This window comes from Pseudophryne corroboree, chromosome 6 (genome assembly GCF_028390025.1).
Source record: "Pseudophryne corroboree isolate aPseCor3 chromosome 6, aPseCor3.hap2, whole genome shotgun sequence".
NCBI classification, from domain to species: Eukaryota; Metazoa; Chordata; class Amphibia; order Anura; family Myobatrachidae; genus Pseudophryne; species Pseudophryne corroboree.
Genome location: NC_086449.1, coordinates 524,203,262 through 524,228,664, shown reverse-complemented (window position 1 = coordinate 524,228,664; position 25,403 = coordinate 524,203,262). Strand labels below are relative to the sequence as shown.

At 42.2% G+C, this 25,403-nt stretch overlaps 1 protein-coding gene across 18 annotated transcripts in view; it reads right to left on the bottom strand.

The window, feature by feature from the left end:
• GRIP1 (glutamate receptor interacting protein 1) overlaps window positions 1–25,403 on the bottom strand; it is an 871,453-nt gene that overhangs the window by 70,324 nt on the left and 775,726 nt on the right. For all 18 annotated transcript variants that reach the window (XM_063927530.1, XM_063927526.1, XM_063927521.1 and 15 more), the window contains 4 exons: window positions 15,273–15,459; window positions 8,060–8,205; window positions 7,429–7,509; window positions 3,580–3,649 (listed from right to left, as the gene is read on the bottom strand). In XM_063927530.1, coding sequence (XP_063783600.1) covers window positions 3,580–3,649; window positions 7,429–7,509; window positions 8,060–8,205; window positions 15,273–15,459 — 484 coding nt within the window. The remainder of the gene's footprint in view (window positions 1–3,579; window positions 3,650–7,428; window positions 7,510–8,059; window positions 8,206–15,272; window positions 15,460–25,403) is intronic.

Genomic DNA, 25,403 nt, shown 5'->3' with positions numbered 1-25,403 from the left:
CCATTTTTACATTTTTTTTGGATCATCTGATTATTTTAGTGTGATAGGATTTTTTTTTTTGTCGCGCCAAATTACTGCCTTGCCCCGGGTGACGAAAATCCTAGTTTCGGCACTGGGTAATACCATACATTTGCAACTTATACCAAGTTTTGTCACTTTTTCAACAAAGCCACCACTCTTCCTTAATTGATTCTTAGACTACTGAAACTCAGCACACTTGTCAAATCTAACATCTACTAGCACTTTATTATAATTGGCTATGGTATTATATACCAATTTTGATTCATGCTTTATAATTGGTTAGATTGCACTGTCACAAGTTAGGTGTATATGGGTTTTAATTTAACCACTTTACTGACGATTTTTCCTTTCAAAAGCGTTAAAAACATTGTTTTTTTACATTTATTTTATTTAATAAAGTTGAAAAAGTATTTTTTTAAATATTTAATTGTGCGCTCCTGACTATGGATATTGCTGGGTAAGACTGACTAACCATTTGATTTGCTGGTTTGATATTTTAGTCATTTGCTGCTTAGAGTAATCTGGTCATTAGTGTAATGTGTTATGCTGATCATTTGTTACAGGATAGAATATCATTTGCCGGGTATGACAGTCTGGTCATTTACTTGCTAACCAGCTCATTGTTAGAATTACTGCTGTAAATACCTATCAGTGTATACAGGCAGACAGACTATTGCTCCAGCACATTTTCTGGCATATTAATTATAACCAACTACATTAATATTAAAAACTAACATATAGGGGTCTATTTACTAAGCCACGGATGGAGATAAAGTGGACGGATATAAAGTTCCAGCCAATCAGCTCCTAAATGTCATTTTTCAAACCCAGTGTGTGACATGGCAGTTAGACACTGATTGGCTCGTACCGTATCTCCATCCAGCGTTTAGTAAATACACCTCATAGTCACTACTAGGTCAATACGTAAAAAATGACAGCTGTGTCTATAAAATAAGTTCCGCTGACAAGATAATAAGTTTATGAAGTTGACATATTCATATGTAAGAACAAATGAGCCCAGTACTCAGAAACCTACAAATGGCACTGGTGAAATCACAGTCGTGGAAGCACACACATTAAACATTAATGTAATACGTCCATATCTTCCAGCACATTGGTCTTCTTATTGAGTAAGGGTTCTTATTTTACTCTGACAGGGTTCCTTGCTAAAAAGCAGACTGTAGCCCCCTCCTTTGCAGGTCCTGCTCTCTACACCACTGCCTGGGTTCAATCTCCTTTATTATGTCGAGTTCTGTTGGTCTGGTGATTTGTACAAGACTTTTTTTATTGGTGGGGATAATCCCCTCTGGTGTAATGGTGATTTTTCTTAGCTGGGCATGCTCGGGTCAGAGACTTTTGGCTTTCTTATGTTATCCGTACCATTGGTCACCTGTTTCACAATGGTCCCATTTCAGACGCCTGCTTGTGAGACGACCTTATAATACCCCATTATCTCCCCATTTTATACATTTTGCAGCTATATAAAATAGAGCTGTATCCATCAATATATAAATAAGCTCAAGCCAATGTTCATGATTATATTTTAACAAGCAAACATGACAAGTAATCAATGTGTCTGGTCTTGTGAGTTTCTGGGCACTGGTCTTCTCTATTTTTATTTTTTATTTTTGTAAACTGTATGTGAGAGTGCATGTATATAACTGTGCCTATCCCTGGACAATTGTCTTTTTTCAACCTTAGATACTATGAGACTTATCTACAAGCTACACGAAACAGGGCTAGGAAGCATAATATGCACTTGGGTCAAAAACTGGTTAGATAATAGGGAGCAGTGCGTTGTGGTTAATGGATCTTTTTCAAATTGGACTGCAGTGCTAAGTGGTGTGCCGCAAGGCTCAGTATTAGGACCGCTATTGTTCAATATTTTCATTAATGACCTAACAGAAGGTCTAGAGAGCATGGTGTAAATTTTTGCAGATGATACCAAATTGTGTAAAGTTATAAATGCGGAGGGGGATGCTGAGTCGCTTCAGAACGACTTAGTTAAATTAGAAGCTTGGGCAGCGAAATGGAGAATGCGCTTCAATACAGACAAGTGTAAGGTAATGCACTGTGGTAACAAGAACAAAAATAACACCTACCTACTAAATGGGGTAAAATTAGGGGATTCTGTACTGGAAAAGGACTTAGGTGTCCTCATAGATAGCAAACTAAGCAGTAGTACCCAAAGTAGGACTGCAGCAAAGAAGGATAATAAGATATTAGCATGCATAAAACGGGGAATTGATGCTAGGGACGAGAGTATTATACTCCCGTTATATAAATCACTTGTGAGGCCACACCTTGAATACTGTGTACAATTCTGGGCACCCTACTACAAAAAGGATATCCTGGAGCTAGAAAAGGTTCAGAGGCGGGTGACCAAACTAATTAAGGGTATGGAGACGCTGAAATATGAGGAAATGCTTGCAAGACTAGGCATGTTTACACTGGAAAAGAGAAGATTAAAGAGGGGACACGATCAACATTTACAAATATATAAGGGGACAATATACAGATCTTGCGCAGGACCTGTTTTTGGTTAGATCAACACAGAACTCGTGGACACTCGCTCAGGTTAGAGGAGAGGAGATTCCGCACAATACGGCGTAAAGGCTTTTTTACGGTAAGGACGATACGTGTTTGGAATTCCCTGCCTGAGGGAGTTGTAATGGCCAACTCAGTCAACACCTTTATGAATGGGTTAGATAAATTCCTAATGGATAAGGATATCCAGGGTTACGGGGCATAGTCACGCACTATGGTTATTATAAATAAGAGGGATAAAATGTAACGGCAGTCATCGACTTCAGTCAAAATTTTATACAAAATAATCGTGCATAGGAGACCACAAATAGGTTGAACTCGATGGACAATTGTCTTTTTTCAACCTTAGATACTATGTTGTGTACGTCTGTATGTATGTACAGACAAGTGTGTGCACACGACATATAGAAGTGTCTATACTGGTTATCCCTTTGTGTATATTTCTTGGAGTTTATGTCAGAGTTGTGTGTGTAGTGATGGTGTAATAGGGCACTCATGACCAGAGATGATACACATGATTTTATGGGATCACTGAAATCATAGTAACATACTGCACACTGATATTGTAGCTCTCAGTGACAAACATACACAAATAAGTATCTATAAAGTGGTCTGCGGCTCAACGTAGGATGGTACTTGGCATAAGACGATGCAATGTAAAGCAGTATACTGTATGCCATATAGTGGAGACCACAGGTAACACAGAGAAGAAGAATAGAACCCACTCGCTGAGCATGAAGAATGTGCTGGGGAGGTCAGTGTGACAGGCAGTCTGTGTAAGGGCTTAGTGTAGCCTGGGTATAGTGCAATGTGTGTAGAGTTATCTGGAAAGAAAATTATTCTTCTGAAGAAGAGTATGGCGCAGATTGGATGCATCCCACTCGCCCCCTATGTTGTACATGCTCCAGTGTTTTACCTGATCTGTCTCAAGCTTCCTTGTTATTTGCATTTAATAAGAACATTACATTTCACAAATCAAAATAAAGCAAATGCGACGGTAACAGTACTCACCGATGTGCAACACTGCCTTTCTTTATGTCTGATATAACCAGAGGATCTCCAGATTTCCTACTGGACGGAGCTACAAAACAGGCAACAGAATCAGTGTTGTACTGATGGTAAAAAACAATCACTGCTGCATTTTACACCTTCAGATCCAGTCAGCCTTCATACACAATGGGTTTCTGCTGCTGCTATCAGAGACATTATAATGAAGGGGCATGGAGCATGGGCTATAATGAAGGGGCATGGAGCATGGGCTATAATGAAGGGGCATGGAGCATGGGCTATAATGAAGGGGCATGGAGCATGGGCTATAATGAAGGGGCATGGAGCATGGGCTATAATGAAGGGGCATGGAGCATGGGCTATAATGAAGGGGCATGGAGCATGGGCTATAATGAAGGGGCATGGAGCATGGGCTAAAATGAAGGGGCATGGGCTATAATGAAGGGGCATGGAGCATGGGCTATAATGAAGGCGCATGGAGCAAGGGCTATAATGAAGGCGCATGGAGCATGGGCTATAAAGAAGGCGCATGGAGCATGGGCTATAAAGAAGGCGCATGGAGCATGGGCTATAAAGAAGACGCATGGAGCATGGGCTATAAAGAAGGCGCATGGAGCATGGGCTATAATGAAGGGGCACGGAGCATGGGCTATAATGAAGGGGCATGGAGGATGGGCTAAAATGAAGGCGCATGGGCTAAAATGAAGGGGCATGGAGCAAGGGCTATAATGAAGGCGCATGGAGCATGGGCTATAAAGAAGGCGCATGGAGCATGGGCTATAAAGAAGGTGCATGGAGCATGGGCTATAAAGAAGACGCATGGAGCATGGGCTATAAAGAAGGCGCATGGAGCATGGGCTATAATGAAGGGGCACGGAGCATGGGCTATAATGAAGGGGCATGGAGGATGGGCTAAAATGAAGGGGCATGGAGGATGGGCTAAAATGAAGGGGCATGGAGGATGGGCTAAAATGAAGGGGCATGGAGCACGGGCTATAATGAAGGGGCATGGAGCATGGGCTATAATGAAGGGGCATGGAGGATGGGCTAAAATGAAGGGGCATGGAGGATGGGCTAAAATGAAGGGGCATGGAGCACGGGCTATAATGAAGGGGCATGGAGCATGGGCTATAATGAAGGGGCATGGAGCATTGGCTATAATGAAGGGGCATGGAGGATGGGCTAAAATGAAGGCGCATGGAGCATGGTCTAAAACGAAGGCGCATGGAGCATGGGCTCTAAGCACTTATGACTTAGGAAGAAATGTTCCTCATTTAGTGGGGAATCACTCGGTTGGGTTATAATCATAAAATCTCTAAAGTCACATGAAAATAATAAAAACCTTTTATGCAGGAAGTATTATTGTGTGTATATATGTATATACACATAGCTATAAATAATAATAATTAATACTAAAGTCACTTACATTTCCCTGTATCCCAAGCATCTAAAAAAGAATTATGCCGACTCCTCTACCAATGAGTACTAATAATGTTTTGTGACTCCTGGAGTAACATGTATGTTTAATTATACACCAAAGTAAAAACATTTATTCATATTTTAGAAAGCACAAAAACATGAAACATATCCAGTCTCGGAAAAATAAGCTACATAGAAAAGCAAGTGCTGTGAAATCAGACTCTGCTGGCATATGGGAGCGTCTAGTAACACTGTGCCTGTGTCTGCCAAATTACAAATCTGTTCATCAAAAACAGAACCTCTATGACAACAAGCTGTTGTGCAGCCACGATCCACTCAGCGAAGACCCACTGAGTTTATGTGTTGGTAACCATCCCATCTTCCTGCTTTACCCACTGGGGTGGTATCGGATACATCTCTGACTTGACATTATCTACATTTTGCTAAGTGAACAGCAGGCTGTGCTAACTTACCTTAAAGCTCTCCAGTCCATATTTATTTCCATCAGCTTGCCCTGTGTCAGCCCATAATTCCTTAGCTTCCTGCACAGTGAGCCCTTAGCTAGGCAGTTGTGTTAAACACTTTAATACTTTTATATGGGTGAAGATATTCAAACACCTGCACCAGACCCTCCAACATGACCCGCCCCACTAGGTACAAAATGCTCTGTTTCTGGACTTCCCTCTTAATTTATGATTTCCATCACCTGTGTTGAACTAGTTAAATGATAAGAAAGCTGTTTCTTCACAGGTGATGGCAATAATAAATTAAGAGGGAAGTCCAGAAACAGAGCATTTTGTACCTAGTGGGGCGGGTCATGTTGGAGGGTATGCTGCACACCTTGTCTGCTGGAACTGGGAGTGATTATCACCAATCACAAAAACATGAATAACACTAAAAACAGTAGTTCCTGCGCGCTTATCAACAAGGTATAGTACACCACATGCATACTAGAAATAACCTTCAAGGGAAGGCACAGTGTAAGCATATGTGTTTTTTTTTTTTTTTTTTTTTTATAGCTTTCCCTATTAAACACCTCACTTTAGGTGTTTTATTGGACCACTGTTGACCTGAAGGAGGCACAGCTTAATAGGGGAAGCTATGAAAGAAAACCCCTATATGCTTAAGGGCCCCATACACTACAACGATATGTCTGAGGCTGAAGTCGGAGGCGATGTCCCTTGAACTCTCCAGGGAGCTTCCCGGGACTGGTTCCATACGATATGGTACATTTTGCATGCAATATATCATATGCGATCCCAGCCATGCCTGCGGGAACCGACATATCACAAGTGCAGCACTAACGATCTAGGGGAGCCGATCCTCATGGGAACGCGCATCGGATCGGAAACACATCCAAAATGCCAGATTTCACCTGATATATTGGCTCGAATGCCCGAAATTGGGCATTATCGTTCAAGTGTATGCGGCCCTTTACACTGTGCCTTCCCTAGAAGGTTATTTCTGGTACGCATGTTTATGTATTACCTGTAATTTTAAAGAATACATTTAAAGGTGGAGGCACTCTACTAAGTGTATTTACACCTACAAAATTGGAGGAACCAGGATGATTTTATGACCCTATGCAAAAAGTCTTCTGTTGTGAATACTTATTGGACTAAAAACTCTGAAATAGGACCTATCATCACCAAAGAAACAAGTGACTTTTAGTTTTATAGACATTCTATGTAGAAAACTTGATAAATTATTTGTGGTGTACTATACCTTGTTAATTAGCTCGCAGGAACTACTTTTATAATTTTGCTCAGTGTTATTAATGTTATTACTGTCCCATTTAACTTTCCTTCCAAGCTAATTTATGGAAGCTACTGTATCATGAAGTCCCAATGGGTTATTAAGATTCTGTGTAGAATAGTTAACTATTTTAATATATTTGGATTTTCTACAAGCATAAAACCGCATGTACACTTTTTGTGCTGGGCGTCAGGAATGATCCCAAACACATCCAGACATATTACAGGCTGTGCTGTCAAAGTCGTGCATCAGATGCCTTCTAGCATGGCAGCAACCTAGGAAAGCAGTGTGCCAACATATTATCTACACCAAGAGGGTGCTGGAGAACATATCATTTATGTGTAGTGATTCCCTGTTTACAAGTTCAAAACATTCTACTACTATTAAATCCTTAAACCAGTAAAACATGTTACATATGTATTCTGCCCTGAGAGATTGCAATCTAATTCTGGTTCTAGACAACCATCAAATTGTTGGTTTAAACAGCTGGTATAATAACTTTGCAGTATAATAATTTAGAGTAAGGACTGAACCATAAAGTCCATCGGTGTGGACTGCCACCCAGTGTCAGCAAAGATTTACTGTTCCAGAATAGTCCTTAAACTAAATGGTTTCCCATATCATGTCCCTGGATTTAAAAAAATGAAAAACACCATGTCAAACTAACTTTTTACTTACAACTTATGGTTATTCCAAGTTCCACATTGTGTTTCTTTGGTAGTTTGACATGAAATGTCCCACTGCTGGGTATCACAGACTCTGGAGTACAAGATGCAAAAGAAAATATACAATGTTCATGTGATCTACAAGACGCACATAATCATAATCTATGTTTTTCAGTTAATAACCTTAATTCAGGTGTCAAAATAGTTTTTTTCTGAATGTCTGTCTTGATTATATGCAAGAATAACGATGTGAAAAGATACAACAACATTTGGTTATGCACTTCGCTGGAAAAAATACAGCAAAATTTGGTTATGCGTTTCACTGGATGATTGCCTGTATCTTTGTAATGGGGTGATCTTAGTGCTGTAGATGAATAGAATGGATATGCATGTGTATGTGTCCGTCAGACGCTAAAAGAGACAAAGCCACACCAACATTTTGAAGCCCACTGCTATGTGCAACGCTATCCACCGAAGTCTCCCTAATTTCTTTGATTAGAGGTTACTGTGCATGAGGTTAGAAGGAGCCAGACTCATTTCCACTCCAATACTTAAATAACATTCACGCAAATTAATTACATTAATGATGTAATTAAAACTATAATAACAACAACTAAAACAAGTAGTAAGGCTTCAGAACTAACCTGCAACATCAAACTCAATTTCCAAGGTGACTTTTCCGGCAATGGTTGAATCTCTTAGTAGTTGATTGGCCTCTTCAAATGTGCTGTCCTCTGTCTGCACACCATTGATGGCTATCACTCTATCTCCTACCTGAAGGACTCCACATCTGTATAGATGCAATAAAAAATAAAATCCCAGTTTGCACGGCTACAAACCTGGCCACAAGCAGATCTTCCATAATTGATAAACTACAGCTTCCAAGATCATAGACATTACTATTTCTGGAATGATTGTAGATTAATTTTCATTATCACTCTCTAACTCTGCTATGCAGGCAGCTCAAATAATGCAAAGATGTAAGGAAAATATTGTACCTGTCCCTGATTTGTCCATAGAATTGGTGACATTTTTCTAGATGTCCTGTACAGTGTGACTCCCCTGGTTCTTTATTCTGAATGCACCATAATATGTATACTTACTCTGAACTCTGTTGCTACATTTTATTGAGGCATATTTGAATGCAAAACAAAAAAAATATATTTCACTAAAATGTTACTATGTAACTGTAGCTTTAGGCTTGGGAATACAAAGGACTTTAGGTTTTATTTTCTTTTAGCACCAAGGAAAATACTTTAATATATAATTTATTAGACACATAATTGTGTTTTTTATGGTGAGTAAGGTGTTCTTTACTGTTCCCCCAAAATAATTTGAGTGTGTACTCTGCCTAAATACAAGAAGCGTACAGTATATGCTGGTAACAGAAAAACAGAGATGTTTCCCTGTAGCACAGCACACTAATTCTAGTTGCAGAGGAGCCTTTTGCCATTTTCCCAAAGCCTGTGAAATGTCCTAAAGTAGTCATTAATAATTCAAAATCAGTATTTTCTCTAGGTGTGATTAGAGCTTACACATAGAGCTGACTGATGAAGGTTCCCCAATGGCACAGAGAATATTACAGGCCTCAATGTGCAAGTCCCTTTCAATGCATGTTCTCTTTTGTAATTAATATAGCCTACGGCCCCCTGATGGAGCAGCCTGCATGATAAAGCCTCTGGAACCAGTTAATCTTTTCATACCAGATCAAGAGCATGATAATAAGAATTTACTCACCGGTAATTCTATTTCTCGTAGTCCGTAGTGGATGCTGGGAACTCCGTAAGGACCATGGGGAATAGACGGGCTCCGCAGGAGACTGGGCACTCTAAAAGAAAGATTAGGTACTATCTGGTGTGCACTGGCTCCTCCCTCTATGCCCCTTCTCCAGACCTCAGTTAGGGAAACTGTGCCCGGAAGAGCTGACACAACAAGGAAAGGATTTGGAATCCAGGGTAAGACTCATACCAGCCACACCAATCACACTGTACAACTTGTGATAACCATACCCAGTTAACAGTATGAACAACAACTGAGCCTCATTTAACGGATGGCTCATAACAATAACCCTTTAGTTAAGCAATAACTATATACATGTATTGCAGAGAGTCCGCACTTGGGACGGGCGCCCAGCATCCACTACGGACTACGAGAAATAAAATTACCGGTGAGTAAATTCTTATTTTCTCTGACGTCCTAGTGGATGCTGGGAACTCCGTAAGGACTATGGGGATTATACCAAAGCTCCCAAACGGGCGGGAGAGTGCGGATGACTCTGCAGCACCGTATGAGCAAACTCAAGGTCCTCCTCAGCCAGGGTATCAAACTTGTAGAACTTAGCAAACTTGTTTGACCCCGACCAAGTAGCAGCTCGGCAAAGCTGTAACGCCGAGACCCCTCGGGCAGCCGCCCAAGAAGAGCCCACCTTCCTTGTGGAATGGGCTTTCACCATTTTGGATGCGGCAATCCAGCCGCAGAGTGAACCCGCTGAATCGTGCTATAGATCCAGCGAGCAATAGTCTGCTTCGAAGCAGGAGCGCCAACCTTGTTGGCTGCATACAGAATAAACATCGAGTCAGACTTTCTGACTCCCGCCGTTCTGGAAATATACATTTTCAAAACCCGGACTACGTCCAGCAACTTGGAATCCTCCAAGTCCCTAGTAGCCGCAGGCACCACAATAGGCTGGTTCAAATGAAACGATGATACCACCCTAGGGAGAAATTGGGGACGAGTCCTCAATTCTGCCCTGTCCATATGGAAGATCAGATAAGGGCTTTTACATGACAAAACCGCCAATTCTGACACACGCCTAGCCGAAGCTAAGGCCAATAGCATGACCACTTTCTACGTGAGATATTTTAGCTCCACGGTCTTAAGTGGCTCAAACCAGTGGGATTTCAGGAAATCCAACACAACGTTAAGATCCCAAGATATGCAGCACCCCCGGAACAACGTCTGAACTTCAGGCAGTGAAGCCAGTTCTTTTTGAGAGAAAAATGGATAGGGCCGAAATCTTGACCTTTATGGATCCTAATTTTAGGCCCATAGTCACTCCTGACTGTAGGAAGTGCAGGAATCGACCCCGCTGGAATTCCTCTGTAGGGCCTTCCCGGCCTCACACCAAGCAACCTATTTTCGCTATATACAGTGAAAAAGTCTTGCTGTCACGTCTTTCCTAGCCTTTATCAGCGTAGGAATAACTGCATCCGGAATGCCCTTTTCCGCTATGATCTGGCGTTCAACCGCCATGCCGTCAAATGCAGCCGCGGTAAGTATTGGAACAGACAGGGCCCCTGTTGCAACATGTCCTGTCTGGGAGGCAGAAGCCCAGAGTCCTCTGAGAGCATTTCTTGCAGCTCCGGGTACCGAGTCCTTCTTGGCCCATTCGGAGCAAAGAATATTGTTCTCAATCCTCCTTTTATTACAATTCTCAGCCCTTGGGTATGAGAGGAAGAGGAGGGAATACATAGACCGACTGGAACACCCACGGTGTTACTAGTGCGACCAGAGCTATCACCTGAGGGTCCCTTGACCTGGCTTAAAACCTTTTTTAGCTTTTTATTGAGGTGGGACGCCATCTAGTCCACCTGAGGCAGTTCCCATCAATTTGCAAACTGCGTGAAGACTTCCTGATGAAGTCCCCACTTTCCCGGGTGGAGGTCGTGCCTGCTGAGGAAGTCTGCTTCCCAGTTGTCCACTCCCGGAATGAACACTGCTGACAGTGCGCTTACTTGATTCTCCGCCCAGCGAAGAATTCTGGTGGCTTCTACCCTCGCCACCCTGCTCCTTGTGCCGCCTTGGCGGTTTACATGAACCCCTGCGGTCTGACTGGATCAGAACCGGTTGGTCGCGAAGCAGGATCTCCGCTTGACTTAGGGCGTTGTATATGGCCCTTAGTTCCAGGATATTGATGTGAAGGCAAGTCTGTTGACTTGACCACAGACCTTGGAAATTTCTTCCCTGTGTAACTGCCCCCCACCCTCGGAGGCTTGCATCCGTGGTCACCAGGATCCAGTCCTGAATGCCGAATCTGCGGCCCTCGAGAAGGTGAGCACTCTGCAGCCACCACAGGAGAGACACCCTGGCCCTGGGGGATAGGGTGATTAACCGATGCATATGAAGAGGTGATCCGGACCGCTTGTCCAGTCAGTCCCATTGGAAGGTCCTCGCATGGAACCTGCCTAAGGGGATGGCCTTGTATGATGCCACCATCCTTCCCAGGACTCGAGTGCAGTGATGCACTGACACCTGTTTTGGTTTTAATAGATTCCTGACCAGTGTCATGAGCTCCTGAGCTCTCTCTATCGGGAGATAAACCCTTTTCTGGTCTGTGTCTAGGATCGTGCCTAGGAGAGGCAGATGAGCTGTAGGAACCAACTGCGACTTTGGAATATATAGAATCCAGCCGTGTTGCCGTTACACTTCCAGAGAAAGTGATACGCTGTTCAGCAACTGCTCTCTTGATCTCGCTTGTATGAGGAGATCGTCCAAGCACGTGATAATAGTGACACCTTGCTTCCGCAGGAGCACAATCATATCCGCCATTACCTTGGTTATGACAATCCCGTACCGCAATTCTAAGGTACGCCTAATGAGGTGGATAAATGGGGACATGAAGGTATGCATCCCTTATGACCCGATTCACGATAAAGTCTCCCTCTTTTTAGGCTTGCCCTGACCGCTCTTAGCGATTCCATCTTGAACATGAACCTTCTCAGGTATATGTTCAGGGATTTTTAATTCAATATGGGTCTGACCGAACCGTCTGGTTTCGGGATTACAACATGGTCGAATAATAACACCCTCTTGTTGAAGGAGGGGACCCTTGACCACCACCTGTTAAAGATACAATTTGTGAATTGCAGTTAACACTGGCTCCCCCTCTTGGGGGGAAGCCCGCAGGGCCGTCGGTGAGGGGGCATCTTCTCACAGTCCAGCTTGTATCCCTGAGACACAATATCTATTGCCCAGGGACCTAACAGGGAGTGAACCCACTTGTGGCTGAACTTACGAAGGCGTGTCCCCACCGGGCCTAGCTCCGCCTGTGGAGCCCCAGCAGCATAGGTGGATTTTTGTAGGGGCCGGGGAGGACTTCTGTTCCTGGGAACTAGCTGTGTTGATCCCGGCTCTGACAAGAAAGGACGCACCTCAGACTTTCTTGTTTCTTTATTCGAAAGGCTGCATTTAATAATGTCGTGCTTTCTTAGGCTGTGCAGGAATATAAGGCAAACTAGCAGAATTACCAGCTATAGCTGTGGAGACCAGGCCCGAGAACCCTTCTCCACACAATCCTCAGCCTTCCATATGCCTCTTAAGTCGGCATCATCTGTCCAATGCATATTCTACAGGTCACGTCAAGCAGAGATCGACATAGCTTTGACTCTATGACCCAGTATACTCATGTCTCTTTGGGCATGCTTTATAACTATATATCTATCACTTAAGACAGCATCTTTAATATATTTACTAGGGTCTCAATCTCTGCTGATAAGGTACCTGTCCACGCTGCCACAGCGCTATAAACCCATGCTGACACAAACGCCGGTCTGGGTAGTATACTAGAATGTGCACGCTATCTGCAGGATCCCTGAGAATAGCAAGTGCTACCGTCTGTGCAAACAGGACACCCTAGGGGAAGATTCTCAACACATCCTGGCCCTAGTGGGGAAAGGATACAGCCTGAGAATTCTCTTGTGGGAAGCTGCCGTCTCTTGTCTGGAGATTCTCGCTCTTTTTCCTCTGTCTTCTGGCTCTGCAAGGGGGACGGCGGCGCGGCTCCGGGAACGGACGATCGAAGTCAGGCCCTCTGTTAGAACCCTCTGGAGCAAATGGTGTCCAGTAGCCTAAGAAGCACAAGCTAGCTGCAAGCAGGTAGGTTTGCTTCTCTCCCCTCAGTCCCACGTAGCAGTGAGTCTGTTGCCAGCAGATCTCACTGAAAATAAAAAACCTAACAAATACTTTCTTTCTAGCAAGCTCAGGAGAGCCCACTAGGAGCACCCAGCTCTGGCCGGGCACAGATTCTAACTGAGGTCTGGAGGAGGGGCATAGAGGGAGGAGCCAGTGCACACCAGATAGTACTTAATCTTTCTTTTAGAGTGCCCAGTCTCCTGCGGAGCCCGTCTATTCCCCATGGTCCTTACGGAGTTCCCAGCATCCACTAGGACGTCAGAGAAATTTTATTGTCAGGACAAAAATGTCATTATGTGCTGCACGCAGAGTGAATGAGTCTTCCTAATTTATTGGAAAGCAAAAAAGCTCTAATAAGCTTCTGATGCAAAGAGGAAAAAGAGAGTTGTATTATACCACTTGGTACAGTGGGGGCTCCACCGAGTGGTAAAATAACCTAGATGTCCACAGGTTATTGAAATACAGTAGGAATGGATTTCATAATTGAGAGGTGGTGTATGGGCAGAATGGACAAAGCAAGCTTGTGGACATACAGATGTGTTCTTTTACATCTAGCCTCCATACGCCATGCACCGCGCAATGCCTGGCGCTAGTGAGTTGGCAGTTCCAGTGCAGCTCTGCTACCGTCGGGCATCCTTATTGTTGAAAATGTATCTTATTCACATTGCTATATGAATAAGACGCACAAGCAGACCCTGCTGATTAAAAAGATATGCAGCATGCCTATATTCTGCCTGTGTCTGCGGCTGTATCTGCATACGAAATGCTACGTTACAGTGATTTCCAGAACAACACCCACTGACAATATAACACAGCATTTCGTGTGCAGATACAGCCGCAGCTGCACACAGAATATAGGCATGCCGTATAGCGATATGAATAAGACACATTTTCGGGGGGGAAAATGCACAAAAAGATGCTCAGCGTTAGTAAACGCCCTCACGACTTTGCGTAACTATAAGGGCTGTTTAACTTGACTGCAGCAAAGATGTAGGAAGACACACGTGTAAGATGTATAGCTGTGTACACAGACCTGGCTGTTGTCACATCACCAAGCCCTATAGCATAGGCAGATATGCAGGCAAGATCATACATATTTTTATCCTTACATGAAGCCTGTTTATTCTATTAGTGTACAGAAAGAAAAGTGGGATCTACAATTATGACATACTACATTAATGGTGTACTAGATGATGTGTAAGGCATAGTTAGCACATCCTTGCCACACAGCTCGGATGCCAGGTACACTTACACTTTGTATTGCCATTAGTCATGTAAATGTAAGCAGTCATTCAAAGATTAAAATATTCAGAATCAAAAATAAGTATGGCCAAAAACATGCATGGGTACCCTGTGGAAAGCACTGCCATTTTATAGTTTAGCAGATACTAGCAGCAAGTTAGCATTAATGGTTAGGTGTGCTTACAGTACAGCGTAATATAATGGTGTAGTATCATTATAAATGCTTGTACAGTATATACTGCACTTAGGATATGAGAGCTGGACCTTGCCATAGAGAGGATCTGAGCACACTATACTTTGTGTTCTGCACAGTATTTTGCATTGGGGAAAATAATTTGCACTTTAGACAGCTGACACAAGTAGATGTCATATAAATCATTTACACTGTATACATATTTAGAAATAGGTGCACAGAAATAAATCAATTACATATTACAATTAAGTTACTTTTATTCAGCAGCTAATGCGCACACAGTTATTTTTAATACATGAGACGATGAACAAGCCTCTAGCACCAACTATCCCATTTTGAGCTCCACTTGACAAATGCAATTATAAGGTAATATTTGGACACTACAGCTAGGTAAATCAGCAGACCCATTCCTGAGAACGTGCCTTCAGAGACTATAAAACATAAACATGCTATTGGCTACCTTAATCCTCGTTAGCCAAATGGAAAGTTGTGATAGGTCACAGAATGCTCACCTTTCAGCTGGGCTGTCAATATCGATATAAGAAATTAAGGGCGGGGAGGACAGGGTCTCTGTTGCAAACACACTGCCCTGAAGCTGTATCCCAAATCCCACAATGGGGTCAGCAGTCAGCACAACTTCTGTACTTTCTGTATGAACAACCTGTCCAGCCAAACCAACTGTACTAGAGGCCAAGGATACTGCAAGGGCAAACATCAGAGAAAGGGGAGAAGTATCAACAGACTGAAAATGAAACACAGGACTTAGGACTGTTTTCTGCTTGTCTTTTGTTTCTTTGCATAAACACTCCTCCTTCACAGGACAATACCCCACATTTTCCTCATCAGGTACTAAATATCCTGTTTTAAAAAGGGGGATAAAATCTACATAACACTGTAACATTGATGAGGAGCCAAGAAAAAAAAAAAACATTTGAAAAACAAAACATGGATTCATTAATCAGTGACAAAAAAGGAGATGTTGCCTTGAAGCAATTACATGACCAACATGTACAGATGTGTCCTTATACATCGAGCCTCAATACGCCATGCAGTGGGAGATGCCTGGTGGGCGTGAGCTGACAGGTTCCGTGTAAATCCACAAACATTGGGTGTCCTTTAGTTTATTTTTTTTACCAAAAAGGCGTCTGAGACTGATTAATATGATATGCAACACTTGTATATCTGTGTGCCACTGACTTTGTATATGAAGCACAAAGGAACTTGGCATAGAAAAAAGCCGCAGCCGCTGCATTGTAGCACTTCATATGCAGATTCAGAGACTCAATTGCACACAGATATACAAGTGTCACATTTAACATTAATCAGCAGAGTCTCCTGGTGGATCCTAGTCACATCGCGCTGTGACTAAGACACATTTTCTGCAAAAAAACCCATGCCTTACGATAGCAGAGTTTCAGGGACCTGGCGTGGCGCTACTGCAGCAATGATGTAGGAGGACATATCTGTATAGGTGACAGTTATCAGCCTTAATATTAGCAAGCAAATCACACAAGATATATGCAGGATATGACTATGTATGTGACTTAGGGGGAGATGTATCAAGCCTTGGAGATCAAGTAGAAAAGTTGCTCAAACCAGTGGTTCTCAAACTGTCTTGAATCATGGCGCCCTCGAGTATAAGCATTTTTTTCACGGCACCCCTAGGATAAAAGTTTATTGTTGATATATTTGGGAACATTTTTTTAATTAAGTAGATTGTGCCTACCTGTCATCCTTAGGTTCAGTTATGTGCTGGTGTACAGTTGTGCTTCTGCTTGTCCACATGTTTTATGGTTGGCAGCTACTAGCACTGGTTTTGCCTATCACAGTGACCATATATAATTTGATTTGGTCCTTGACCACCAACCCAAGACACCCCTGCAAGAGCCTTGCTGCACCCTAGGCTGCCATGGCACACAGTTTGAGAACCACTGGCTTAAACCAATCAGCTTCTGTCATTTATCCAGCAAAGCATTTTAAATGAAAGTTGAAAGCTGATTGGTAGCTTTGCGCAACTACTAAACGTTATCTCTTTTCGAGGCTTGATAAATCTCACCGTGATTAGGAATTTAGGGATTGATTTGCTTTATATATGAAATATTCTTTGTTATAAATATATATTGGTACCTTTGAAAGAACTGGCTTACAGCACTGATTATGTGAAAAAAAATAAACAAAAAAATATTTGATGCATTTTGTTTAAAACAGTATATTAATAAAGTTGTACGATCGGAGGAACAGCTCAGGATATTGTTTGTATTACAGGTGTCTGTAGAAGCCGGACCACACATTCTCCATGGTCTCTGCTCACCCTCAGGCTGTGGCTAGTACAGAGATATGTTAGCAAGTGTATTTCATTTTAGAAGTGACAAGAAAACATCTTGGTGTGAGATATTGTATCTACTGTCATTTTTCCAGGAGATCTAGTTGTATGCTTGCTAGCATTTATCATTTTTAATCTAATTTTAGGTTATTTCTGTCTTGAAACATATACTTGCTTTATGTCATCATTTACATATACAGGTTGAGTATCCCTTATCCAAAATTCAAAATCCCACATTTTTGGGTCCCCTACTGAGATAATGACATATATATTATATATTATGTGTATATATAGATATATTATATAGATATAGAATATAATATATATATATATATATGTGTCACTATCTCAGTAGGGGAACCAAAAATGTGTGATTCTGAATTTTGGATAAGGGATACTCAATCTGTATATACTTTGCATAAGCACTGAAACTACATCTCAGATTAACTAATGAAATTAATTTTGTGAGATAAATTCAGAATGTAAATCCTTTTTTGCCGAGACATATTACTAAATATGTGATTTCTATAAATAATTCAGTAGAATAGTTAGGACGACCTTCACCTCATTAACTATATGATCATATATAGAAAAGAGGAAGTGTTAGTTAGTTCCAAGTGAGGTAAATTGATTTAAAGGTTCATTTGGTGCCCTGCGGGACAGTGACTGACATGTAAAGTGTTTGAGTGGTAACAGCCCTTTCACACCCCCTCATGTCACTGGCAGATTAAAAGTGGAAGCCGTGACATCTTGAATATCTTCTCCAGTAGGCGGCATGCCTTTCCTGCATACTTGCTGCCATCTTGCACATGATATATGGTCTGCGATAAACAGGTCTGGCAATATTTTTTGACAGGGTTGTGTTTACATACATTCATAAACATAAATATGTATAGGAGTGAGTTGTGTGCTAGCACTATAACCAAACTTTCTTACTGTGACAGTATAATGTATCTGTGTGTGTGTATGTAAATATATATATATATATATATATATATATATATACACACACACACACACATACATATATACACATACACACACACTCATCAATAACAAAAATTCTGTGTGTAATAAAATGCAACAATCAAGGGCAAAATAACTGATAACATAGCTTTTTTTTTAAGTTAATGTGCGCATATTTTTATTTTTTTTACATATATATATATATATAATTCCAAATTAAGATATATATATATATATATATATATATATATAATTCCAAATTAAGGGAGCACTCACCAGTCTTCAAGTAGAAAAAGCTAATTTATTCAGACCATCAGCATATAGTTTATGTCGACATTTCGGTCACAATTCTGACCTTTGTCAAGATACCAGTGCAATGAACTAGTGTTACCTATATACCCATACAGGTCCCTCCCTCCAATTAATCACAGCAACTCCCCCGCACCCCACATAACAAACAGTTACACACAGTAAACATACAACAAACATGTGTTAAAATCAAGAGATCACTATATTTTGTTCTACCCCCTTGTTGGAAATCACTCACTTACCCACTATTGCACCACCATCAGGTATTCATACAGTGAGAATCAATACACACGGCGTGCGTTCCACCGCCGACCGCACTTCCGGTCCGTGGAACGCAACTTCCGCATTGACATACGGGACATTGTCATAGTGTAGCCTCTAGCCGCAGGTCACGTGATCGGCGCTGCCTAGCAACAGATACATCAAGGCTACATGCGTTTCACCATAGACCGAATATCCGGTCCGTGGGACGCAGGGAGCCACTGGCCACATAACTGGTGCGTCTTAAAGGCGCATCACACTCATATTACATTAATGATATACTATTGGCAACACACTATGATATAGGTCAGCCTAGTCAGATTATTTATGTATAGAAGAAATATGTATATATACATCTCCAGCTAGGGCTGCAAAGGAAGCAAGTGTTTTACAGGGGAGAATAACCTATAGCGGGTATCATTATAAATACCATCATATAGCAGCTTTAACCATATTCGGTCCAACCTACATATATAATGGATCCCGTCCCAATCACTAAAAAACATGATTCGTCAGGGATCCCCCATATGCACAGTAGGAACCTATTTCACATCACAAATATTCGGTTTCAGAACATTGTATAGAGAAAAATTAAAAAAGATAACCGACGACAGGAACATAAAAAAAAATAAAGATTAAAAATAAAAAATAAAAATAAAAAATACATACATATATATATATATATATATATATATATATATATATAAAAATTATACACATATATATATATACAAAATGACCATGGAGCCATAGCGGGACTGTCATTCCAAGAAAATACTGTAGTGTAATGCATCATTGAGGCCACGAGGTTGTATTGTATCCAGTCTGTGGATCCACGCGGCTTCTCGTTTCAGTAAGAGTTTTGCCCGGTCCCCACCTCTCCTGGGCATCTCCACTCTATCAATCACCATGCTCCTCAGAGATGCCAAGGGATGTTGTGCTTCACAGAAATGTCTGGCCACCGGTTTGTCTGAATTGCCACTTGTTATGGCATTCCTGATAGAGAGTCGGTGATTGGCCATTCTTTCGCGGAATGGACGAATAGTCTTTCCAACATATACTAAGGAGCATGGGCATGTCAGGGTATACACAACATAATTCGAGGTGCAGCTCAATCTATGGCGAATGGATATTTTTGCTCCTGTATGCGAATGATGGAAGAATTGACCTGTATACTTCTGATGAAGTATACTTCTGATGAAGCTAGGTAACTTAACCTAGGGAAACGCGTTAAGTGTTGAAGCTGCCACGACTACTACAAGTGTCCCACTTTCAAGACGGATCCAGATATGGACTTTTAAAACTTGCCATTTGGAACTCTGAGGGATTTCACCTATACAGCACCGATTGGAGAGACCCAGTTTATTCCAATGCCACAGCTTGCTTGCTGAAAAATTTCCAAACCTCTGGAAGTCTCCATCAATACGGGTAACACCAGCTGTACTTATTTCTTCTCCCCAGGGAACTTTGCATACGGCATTTAGTCTGGGATCCTTTGTGGACACTTTAAGCAGCCACCTTCAAATATTTCTCAGCTCCATCTATGCCCTAATTTCATGATTACATCTGATATATATGTTTCTGATGTTTTAAGTTTGTGATGTATAGGTAATAAATTTTATGTCATTTTTATTAAAATTGATCCACAGTCATTCATTATTATTGGAGAAACACATAAGCGCCAGTTTTTACTTAACTGCATCCATATATAGATTTGCATACAATGGGGCTATATTACTCCCCATCGCTGTACCAGCCGTTTGGAGATAGTACCGCCCCCCATAGGTGAAATAATTACAGGTCAGGATCAATTCCAACAGATCCACAAAAAAATCAACCGGAGGGGAACCCTTATGTGATGAATTCAATGCTCGTCTAGCAGTAGCCAACCCCTCTGTATGGGGTATTACTGTATATAGTGATACCACATCCATGGTGACCAGAGTCCTCTGGCCAACATGGGATTGTAGATTTAATAATCTCAAGAAGTCTTCCGTATCCCTTAAATAACTGCTGGTTTTCTTGACACAAACTTGCAAAAAGCTATCAACATATTGTGCCACTTTAGAAAAGAGTGAATTGCGTGCAGATATAATTGGACGGCCAGGAGGCCTGTCCAAAGTTTTATGTATTTTAGGTATCGGATATATGATCGGAGTAATCGGAAAATCAGTCTTCAGAAAACCAACAGTATACTCATCTATCCATCCCTGGGAAAATGCCTTATCCAAGACATTATCTAGACGACTTTTAAAAACCACACCTGGGTCCCCAGGTAGCAATCTGTATGTCTTAGTATCCGCTAATTGTCTCAATACTTCAGTATTGTAGTCCGCAGTGTTTAATACGACAACTGCTCCCTCCTTATCAGCGGGTCTCACAGTAATGTTTGGATTGGTTTTTATTTCATATAGTGCCCTCCTTTCCACTGCAGAGAGATTATGTCTAATCTTTTTTTGCTTAGCTAAGGATTCCTTAATATCAGAGTCAAGCATTCTGGTAAAGGTCTTTATACTTGAATTGTGTGATATGGGATCATACGTACTTTTATTTTTGAATGGTTTAACAATTCCAGTATTGGGTTTCACTTTCTCAAATTTCTCAGCTAGTCTCAATTTCCTGCCCATTTTGAACCTATCCACAGACCACTCAAAGTCATTAAACTTAGGGGTGGGTATGAAACTCAACCCCTTGGACAATACACTCATTTCTGCTGTTGAGAGTTTATATGTAGATAGATTTATCACTGATTCTGGTTGTTTTTTTCTTTTCTTTTGTATTTGCCCCGCCGGAGGTGGGGCCTTCTACGTTTAAATTCTGCTCACCAAACCGTGAGCGAGTATTGGCTCTTGGCAATGTTTTTTTTTTATATGTCTGGGAATCTGAAGATTCCCTCTCAGAAGAAGAGTAGCTGTCTAATTGTGGGCGATCTTGTCTAAATCTATTGCCTCTATGTCTAAAGTTAGAGTTATCATTACCCACCAACCATCTATACACCCTATGATCTTTATAATCACGATCCACTTTTTCAAGCTTAGCCCTCTTAAAAGTGATCAGGTCTTTACGGTGTTTATCAAGTTGTTGTTTCAGTTTAATTAACCATTGCTGTGTATTATCTTTCTGTAGGGTGTCACAAACCGGTCTCTCACCTTTGCGGGTTCTGGGGTTCATCCGTTGCCAGTGCGGTTGCTCGCGGTGCTGTGCGCCCGTGTGGGGACACGGCGTGATCAATGGCACAGGTAATGCAGAGTCTGGGAACTGTGAGTGCGGGGACCAAATGGCCTAAGGCACTGCGGTGTGTCTGCTGTATAGGAGGTGGCCATGTTGGAGACCAAATAGCTAATACAGAGCACTTGTGAAAACACCTGTGGGCAGGTGTAAGCCAATCCCGTGCTTGTGCTGCCTTTAAGTAGGCTGGGATTATGTTACTCTGGGCCAGTGCTTTGTTGTATCAAAGCTGTGCTCTAGCTCTGAGCTCTCTCCGTGCATTCCTGTGTGATTCCCGTGGTCCAGATATCGCCTCCGTTCCCAGAGGTCCGTCTGCAGCCTTCACTGCTGAAAGATCCACCGGCTCTCTGCTGTGCTGTCAGTTAATTGCACTCCTATTGGAAATAGTTGGATTCCCAGTGTCCTGCATGAGGTTACCTTGTCAGTCTGCCTATCATTCAAAGTCTGGAGGATTCTGTTTCTCTCAGCTGTTCGTTTGTTCAACTCTGCATTTAACCCATTCATCACCTTGTCTTCTACTACAGTTTCACAGTGATCTCCGGAACCCGCAAGTAACCCAATTCAGTACTTTTATTTGCTATGTTGTCATTACAAGGATAATTCATCAAAGTCTCTCAGTTAACTCTCAAAACTCCATTGCCAATTCTTACAGTTAATTCTCCATGTCTGCATTAACCAGTTAAACACAATCTGCAGTTCAGCATCAAAGCTTGTTTATATTTGCTATGTTGTCATAACAAGGATAATTCATCACAGTCTCTCAGTTAACTCTCAAAACTCCATTGCAAATCTTTACAGTTATCTCTTCATGTCTGCATTATCCAGTTAATCACATTCTGCAGTTCAGCATCAAAGCTTGTTTATATTTGGACAATCCAACATTTATTCATCAGCTTGTTTTGCATATGTTTCCATGAACATTTCTTTTATTTATTTTTGAGTTTTCTCTTGCATATTATTCCTGCAATACTTCAGTATAATATGATGATTAACAACTTGTCAGTTAACCCTTTACTGAATTGTTATTTTGAATAAATATATGAATCGGAACTTTCTTCGTCCTCCCTGCTTTCTTCATAGCCCAGCACCTACACCTGTGGTTGGTTCCGGGTTAACGGATTCACAAAAACACCCGGACCTGACAGTAAGCACTGGCCACATGGATCCGTCAAGTGACCAATTCGCAGGAGGCGGTGCTACGTCAGATATCCTTTCCCGTCTGGAAAACCAGGAGTCTATACAGACACAAATAGTGCAGTTTATGCAAACTATGGCAGACCGTTTAGAGACTCTTCATACGGCTATTAAAACGTCCCAAGTCCAGATTCCAACCCCGGATGTCCCAGTTACCACTACAGCTTCTCCTGTGACGCTGCCTACGTCCCGCTTGCAGTTACCCTCTCCGAGTAAGTTTGACGGAACTCCAAAACTTTGCAGAGGATTCCTGAATCAATGCGAGATCCAGTTTGAACTGATGTCTGCCAGTTTCCCATCAGCTCGTTCTAAGGTTGCATATATTATTGCCCTCCTCTCCGGTCAGGCTCTGGAGTGGGCATCACCATTATGGGAGAGAGGTGATCCTATCCTCTCTAATTACAAAGAGTTCGTATCTTCCTTCCGGAGAATCTTTGACGAACCAGGCAGGACCACCTCAGCATCCTTGGAGATTCTCCGTCTACGTCAAGGTTTATGTCCTGTCAGTCAATATATTATTCAGTTTCGCACGTTGTCTTCAGAGTTAAACTGGAATGAGGAGGCCCTGATCGCCGCGTTTTGGAATGGACTTTCAGAAAGAATCAAGGATGATTTAACTATCCGGGATGTGCCAATTAAACTGGATAAATTGATTTCTCTCTGTAACAAACTTGACCTACGCTACAGGGAGCGATGTTTAGAGAAATCCAGGGCAGAGCGATCCAGTCCACGTGATCATCCTAGACCTCGACAAGATTCTTCATCACAGTCTCTAGTAATGACTGAAGAACCTATGCAGATTGGGCGCTCTCGCCTCACAGAGGAGGAACGACTTCGTCGTCGACAGGGTAACCTCTGCATGTACTGTGGGTCCTCCGAACATTTAGTTAAATTCTGCAAACTCCGACCGGGAAACTCTCGCCTCCTAGCTTATTCAAGAGAGGTTAAGCTAGAAGTTACTTTAGAATCACGTTCTGGGAAAGAGCCGACCTTGTCTATTCAATTAGAGGTTCCAAGTTCTACAGTGAAAGTTTCAGCTCTCCTAGATTCCGGGGCAGCCGAGAACTTCATCTCCTCAGCCTTTGTCATACGGTCTAAAGTTCAAACCATGCCTCTGGAAGCAGCAGTTGCCGTTACAGCAGTGGATGGAAGTCGAATTCCAGATGGTATAATTACTCATCGAACCGTATGTCTCAAGATGAAAGTTGGTGAGCTCCATTCCGAATACCTCTCCTTCTACGTGATTCCCAAAGCCTCTCAAGATGTGATACTTGGTTTACCTTGGCTGCAGAAACATAATCCTCAACTTAATTGGCAAACCATGGAAGTCCTTTCATGGGGTAAATCTTGTACCAAGGACTGTGTAGCTACAATTGTACCTCTTCGGTCAATTAGCCTTTCCGATCTACCTCCGGTGTATCAATCCCTTGCGGATGTTTCCAGTAAGCAAGCAGCAGACTCTCTACCTCCTCATCGTGAATGGGACTGCCCAGTCGTCCTGGTTCCGGGCAAGACCCCTCCTAGGGGACAAATTCATCCGCTATCCATCCCAGAGACGCGAGCTTTCCGGGATTGGTCCACTCCTACAACTCTCAAGGGGATTCAGCGATTTCTTGGCTTTGCTAATTTCTATAGGAGATTCATTAAGAATTATTCTACGTTAGCTGCTCCTTTCACAGCCCTAACTCGCAAGGGAGCAAATCCTACGAACTGGTCTTCAGAAGCAATCAAAGCCTTCTCTGATTTAAAGCAAGCCTTTGTGTCAGCCCCCATTCTTCGACAGCCTGATTTGAATCGTCCCTTTCTACTAGAGGTGCATGCATCTACAGAAGCAGTAGGAGCTGTGTTGTCACAAGTCTTTGAAGATAAAAAGGTCCATCCCTGCGGATATTTCTCCCGTAAGTTCCTCCCGGCAGAACGTAATTATGCAATCGGTGAGCAAGAGTTACTTGCCATCAAGTTGGCATTTGAGGAGTGGAGATACCTTCTAGAAGGAGCTCAACATCGCATTACAGTTTATACTGATCATAAGAATCTTCTGTATCTGCAGTCAGCTCAGTGTTTGAATCCACGACAAGCTCGATGGGCGCTTTTCTTTTCACGATTTGATTTCAAACTCACCTATCGTCCAGGGTCTCAGAACAAAAAGGCAGATGCCCTTTCCCGGTCCTTTGCTTCTTCTGAATTAAATGATGCTACCACGAATCAAGCCATTGTGAATCCTACGTCCTTTTTAATGACTCGAACCTCTCCAGTTCCTCCGCCTGGCAAGACCTTTGTCGCCACAAGTCTCCGAAAACGGCTGCTTACCTGGGTTCACTCCTCTTCCTTCATGGGTCATCCTGGGGTTCTAAAGACTCTC